The sequence below is a fragment of the Carya illinoinensis genome, chromosome 1 (assembly GCF_018687715.1).
Source record: "Carya illinoinensis cultivar Pawnee chromosome 1, C.illinoinensisPawnee_v1, whole genome shotgun sequence".
NCBI classification, from domain to species: Eukaryota; Viridiplantae; Streptophyta; class Magnoliopsida; order Fagales; family Juglandaceae; genus Carya; species Carya illinoinensis.
The window spans coordinates 11,418,797-11,424,935 of NC_056752.1; the positions used below are offsets into that span (position 1 = coordinate 11,418,797).

A 6,139-nucleotide genomic window follows, 5' to 3' on the forward strand; every position below is an offset into this window, starting at 1 on the left:
TTATTATCAATACGTGACTAGGTATTACGATTAGAGAAATTGATAAAGAGTACTAAAAAAAATTAGTCATCACGTTAGAAAATGTACATATAAAAAAATTACTATTTTTATAATACGAATTTTGGTTTGAAAAATAATACTGTATTGGATAGTCAAGATCATATAAATATTTAGTAGAAAGTAAAATTTGAAAAGAAGATAATAAGACAAAAGAGTTAGTAGTTAAGATTGTAAATGGAATAAGGAGAAAAAAATAATAAAAAAAAGAAATATTATTTTATAAAATAAAAATAAAGATGAAAAATGAGATGGAAGAGATTTTTAAAAGATGAATAAAATTATAGATAAATTTAAGAGCATGTAACGGTTCATACTTTCTTACTTCATCTTGCCTTGAACAGAAAACAGTCATATCAACCCCACGCGTCCACAGAATGGTCGCATCTCACGCGCCACCTTCCTTCATAAACTCAATCCGCCTCTCTCTCACCCGTTCCTTATCCTCTAGTGCTGTTACACTGATCGCGGCAACCGGATTTCACCGCTTCCGGTACCGTAGAATTACAGTCCGTAAGGTTAACTTCATGGCCGGAGATAACTTCAATGCCAAGGACTCCTCGCCTGACCACGTCCAAGGAAAGTGGTACTCGGTGCCGGAGCTCCGCCTCCGCGACCATCGCTTCACTGTTCCCCTTGACTACTCCCTCGATCATCGCGCTTCACCTAAGATCTCCGTCTTCGCTCGCGAAGTCGTTTCAGGTGTATACATCTACCAAATTGTTGGATAAAAAATTTGATTCGTATTAGTATTAGTATTATTAATATTTATTAAATACTGCTTTGAATGTGGCACAAGAAGGAGTTCTACAACTCCGTCTGTTTTCTGGGTTTGAAAAAATCCGGATGCATCTCTATGCTTTGGGTGGACTTTTGTTTATTAAGGTCTTAAATACTGAGACATACTATACATACACGTACGCGTATAAATGTGTGTATGTGCGTGCATATTCCTGCTATATTCTTTATCAAGCAATCAAATGAGCTCGTCAATCATATATCTGTCCTTGAATTTCTCAGAGAGCATACCGATCAAAATTTTCAGAGGGTGTTGACCCTCTTAATGTGTAAGTCCATTTTTCTTGTTTTATTTATTTATTTATTTTCAAATTCGTACCTCTTCTTAAACTGTTTTTGTCATCTTTTTTTATAGAACCTAAACTGGCTGGGTTTAGAGATGAGATGAGATAAGATAGTTTTAGATAAAAGATGAAAGTTGAATAAAATATTGGTAAAATATTATTTTTTTACTATTATTAGTGTTTTGGGATTTAAAAAAATTGAATTATTTATTATATTTTGTGTGAAAATTTGGAGAAGTTGTAACGATGAGATGAGATAAGATGAAATGAAACACTTTCCAAATCCAAACGGGGTGTTTACAAGTGCTTGCTTGATCTTTTATTCCACCATAGACCAAATGTCTTAAACCACCAACTCCCACTAAAGTATATTGAATAGATGATTTTTCATAAAATAAGCAAAATTTAGTGGTATTTGTAGGTTGTATATTTGTGCAAGATCAACGTCGTCACTCTCATTTTGTTGCATTGCCCTTTTTTAAATTATTTTTTCCAAGTGTATATCTGGGTGGCATGATTTAAATGTCTGAAATTTAAGTACATTTTATCACCCGGATTCCTATAGGAAGACATGCCAGGCTTAATTTCATCCCGAACTGAATTAAGAATGCCACTGTTGCATGCCAGCAACTGCAGCAGAAATGAATTCCTGTGATGTTTTGAGATGAATGGATACCTTCTTAATAAGCATGAAACCAGTGAATGCCTATGGAATACGCTTGTTAAGTTGCCATTTTATAAACTTCAGTGACTGCTTACCATGCTTTAGTTTCTAATATATTTCTTACCTAACGGTGGATCTGTGTATGTCACCAGCAAGCAAACTGTTCTTGAAGATTATGATTTTGTAAAATTGCCTTGTGGATGATTATTTGGAAGCTATTTTAAATTTCCACTAATGACTTAATCGTATAGATAGTTCTGTTTTTCTCTTGCTAATGCAGATATGTGTTGCAGTTGGGAAAGAAGATCAGCCTCTCCCATACCTATTATATTTACAAGGTGGACCTGGATTTGAGTGTCCTCGACCGACCGAAGCTAGTGGATGGATACAAAAAGCTTGTGAGGAATTTCGTCTCATATTGATGGATCAGGCATGCTCATAGAGCAAAGCTTTAAGTGATTGTTGATATCATTGTATATTATCTTTTCTCCAGCTGATGATACTATTTTGCAGCGAGGAACAGGCTTATCGACTCCTTTGACGGCATCATCTATGTCACAATTTAAGTCTGCAGAGGATTTGGCAGACTACTTGAAACATTTTCGAGCTGACAACATAGTGAATGATGCCGAGTTTATTCGAGTGCGCCTTGTTCCTGATGCTTCACCTTGGACAGTCTTGGGTCAGGTAAAAAGATTATTTTTTTCCTTTTGTTCTCATTTAATTGTTCAGCTTACAGCCATGGTTCTGCCCCTCGGCAGGGACTTCAACTGACTTGCAATGCTAGACCAATTAATAGAAAAATCTGACAGCAAGCAGCAAGAATGTTTGCTCGCATGTGCATTTATGCATTATGCTTGTATGCATGCATGCATCTTTCTATGTGTGTGACTATGAATGTGTATGCAAGCATATAGGCATGTATGCATATTTTTGTTGCTACTTGTACTATTGTATATGCCTGTTGCATGTATGTGTATTAGTTGTGCTGCTCAGATGCTATTTTTTGCCTGTTTCTCTCATCTCTTATTTTTCACCTCATGTTGATTCCTAGGTTTAGTTGCTGTCACAATTTTGCTTGTGGTTCCTTGAAGCCTTTCTGACTCTACATCAAATGACGACTTTTTGTTTTTTCTTGGGCAGAGTTATGGTGGTTTTTGTGCAGTTACCTATCTGAGTTTCGCGCCACAGGGGCTGAAACAAGTCCTTCTAACTGGAGGAATCCCTCCAATTGGAGTTGGATGCACAGCTGATACCGTGTATAGAGTGTGCTTTGAACAGATTATACTTCAGAATGAGAAGTACTACAAGAGATATCCAGGGGATGTTGAAGTTGTTCGTGAAGTTGTTAAATATTTAGCAGAGTCTGAGGGAGGCGGGGTGAGGATCTACGACATGTGATTTTGTTATCATTCCTAATGTGAAAACTCAAGCTAAATCTTTTGAATTCCCAGGGCCCTCATGTTTTCGTTCTCTCTACTTTTTCTCTTTTGTATAGGTGCTTCTTCCGTCTGGGGGCATATTAACTCCAAGGGGACTGCAAGCTCTTGGTCTCTCTGGCTTAGGAACTTCTTCTGGTTTTGAGCGGTTGCACTATATGTAAGCCTCCATAGCAATTATGAAATTACTATTTATATTCTCTTCAAGCCAACTTTAATTTTATTATGACACATAGGTTTGAGGGAGTCTGGGATCCTGTAATAGTTCCAGGAGCACCAAAACAGATCAGTTACAACTTTTTGAACGCTGTAAGAGGATTGCCACTTTCATATTGATCTTGAGTCCAGTGTTTTAAATTACATTCTTAGAATCAACCTCCCAGCCATTCTGTTCATGCAGTTTGAGAAGTGGTTGTCTTTCGATACAAATCCACTCTATGCGCTTATGCATGAGTCTATCTACTGTCAGGTAGGTTGTTAATTTATCCTCAGAATCGAATTCTAAGATAATTAAAAAAAATCTTGAAAATCACTCTCACTCCCTCTCTCAGGGTGCTTCATCAAAGTGGTCTGCTCACAGAATAAGCAGTGAATATGAGGAGAAATTTGATGCAATCAAGGCTGCTAGAGGTTCCCCTGTACTTTTCACAGGAGAGGTACACATGACATCAACATACTTCATAATTTCCGAACTAAAATTTTCCTCTCGTTATCTGTGTCTGTTGGGCAGGAGAATAACTTTTTGATAAGGGCTAGATGTTGTGGGATATTTTCGTTACTGATTGGTAAAAGCTACATCTTGCGAAAAGAGTTGTAAAGAGAGTTATGTATCATTATTCTTTATGAAATCATTCATTCAAAACATTACTAGGAAACCATAAACTGAGCTTATTCACATATATGATGGATGCATACACAATTCTGGACATGCCAATAAAAAGGGGATCTTTAATCTTTTGCATCTAATGCATGTGCCTCACCTCTAACATCATCTTATCTCATAGTGAGACCACTTTTTAATCTTTGAACTGCTGCTATTTTTCTGGTTTTATACTGCTGGTGAACCATGTCCTCGATGTTCTATTTCATTGTCATCTCATTTACAGAGTAGAAACAGTTCTTATAGTGTTATTTAAAAATTGTCTTGTGAAATTTGCTTGCCGTGATACGTGCAATCCTTTTGCAACTGTAGAGGCTAGAACTGGTTTTTGACAGTTGATGTTAACCCTACTTGCTATGACCGAATATAGTGGGAGTCTTTCTTTCTCCCCTTACCTTTTCCATTCACAGAAAACTTAGAATTTATTTCTTTTGGGAAATCATTGTGTACGCGAGGATGAACTGATCACATGATGCATAAGCCATCTAAATGTTATGCAACCAAATGGCGGTCGAATGTTGAATTTTATGCTTTTTTTTGGGGGGTTGGTGGGGGGTTCTACCTTGAGAGCATCTGCTAATTTTCTTGCTCTGATTGATAGGGAACTGTTGTGCATGTGAGACTTTTAACATTTTAGAAAAGAATGTTAACATTTTAGAAAACAATGTTACACACAATACACGAGTCACAGGTTTTCAGTTTCTTTGCCATAAGTAGGGTTGTCTTGCTCAGGTATTCAATGGTTCTTTTCTATAATGTGCCTAACAGTAGGAATCCAGTTGCCAAAGTTTTTCTATTCAAATTCTGAAGTGCATTGGATTTGGCCTTTTCGATGGCGTTGCTTATGGTGTTTACCAATTACCTGAATACATACATTTCGGATTTGTACTTCTGCAGTTGATCTTCCCATGGATGTTTGATGAGATTCATGCTCTGAGGAAATTCAAAGATGTTGCTCATATCTTGGCTGAGAAGAAGGATTGGGGTCCACTCTATGACACTGCTACGCTGAGCAATAATAAGGTGTATTTTTCTTCAATTGCAGTTGATCTTCTTGAATTGTTGTTGACCATTTAAGTTTCCATGGAGATTTGAACCTACCAACAGTCCAAGATGTAACTTAAATGTGGGGGAAAACAGCATTTTTTATGTGTTGATTTTTTGAATGCTGATAGGTACCAGTTGCGGCTGCTGTTTATTATGATGATATGTTTGTCAACTTCAAGTTGGTCATGGAAACAGCTCCTCAGATAGCAGGGATCAGGCTGTGGATTACCAACGAGTTCATGCATTCTGGTCTACGCGATGGAGGGGGCCAGGTTTTCGAGCACTTGATGGGATTGTTAAATGGAAAGAAGCCTTTGTTCTAATCTCCTCTTCCATTCCGGTGGGATTTTTTCTTTTTGAGTTTACTGTATTCCCTGTTTCACTTAATAAGTTCGAATAGAACATTCCAATTGTTGGACCAAAACTCACTTATTCGATAGGCATTTTCTTGACGTCATCAGAGTTCAATTGGTTTTGACTTACACACCCAACACATCATTGATGTAGAAGCCTTTCATATCAATTAACATAAAGAGTAAAGAGAAATGTTACATACTGTCATGAAGTTGATAAGTATCATGAAGTTATTTGGAAAAAGAGTGAGATTCATTATTAAAAAATTAATTTTATTTTCATACGGATCTTATATTTATTTATTTTTTTTCAAAATGATTGCGCGACGCTTACATACTCACGAATGTAAGTATTATTTATCTAATATAAAATAATATTGGTTTTTTTTTAATTATCTCTTTTACTCACTCTAACCATTGAATTTGATTTGGTTGGTCCTACACGATTCCTTCCAACTTTAAAATTACTGGCAGGCATAATCCTTCACTCACGATTATTGAGAATTCTATTTGAGAAGTTCTATTGTCATAGAGATTTTATAAAAATAAATTTATTAATGTAGATTCATATAATACGTTGTACTTTACAATATAACATATTAAATCAAGTCAAGTTA

General features: G+C 36.2%; 1 protein-coding gene across 2 annotated transcripts; it reads left to right on the forward strand.

The window, feature by feature from the left end:
- The first annotated feature begins 379 nt into the window (after positions 1-379).
- LOC122310494 (proline iminopeptidase) lies at positions 380-5,626 on the forward strand. 2 transcript variants are annotated; one of them, XM_043124386.1, is made up of 10 exons: positions 380-759; positions 2,097-2,233; positions 2,317-2,490; positions 2,947-3,183; positions 3,302-3,402; positions 3,479-3,551; positions 3,643-3,711; positions 3,794-3,898; positions 5,020-5,145; positions 5,298-5,626. In XM_043124386.1, exons 1-10 carry the CDS (start codon positions 435-437, stop codon positions 5,490-5,492), a joined length of 1,542 nt encoding a protein of 513 aa, XP_042980320.1. In that variant the 5' UTR covers positions 380-434; the 3' UTR covers positions 5,493-5,626. The 2 variants fall into 2 exon arrangements, with proteins under 2 accessions (XP_042980320.1, XP_042980330.1); XM_043124396.1 differs by having other exon boundaries at positions 467-759; positions 2,084-2,233.
- The last annotated feature ends 513 nt before the right edge of the window (positions 5,627-6,139 follow it).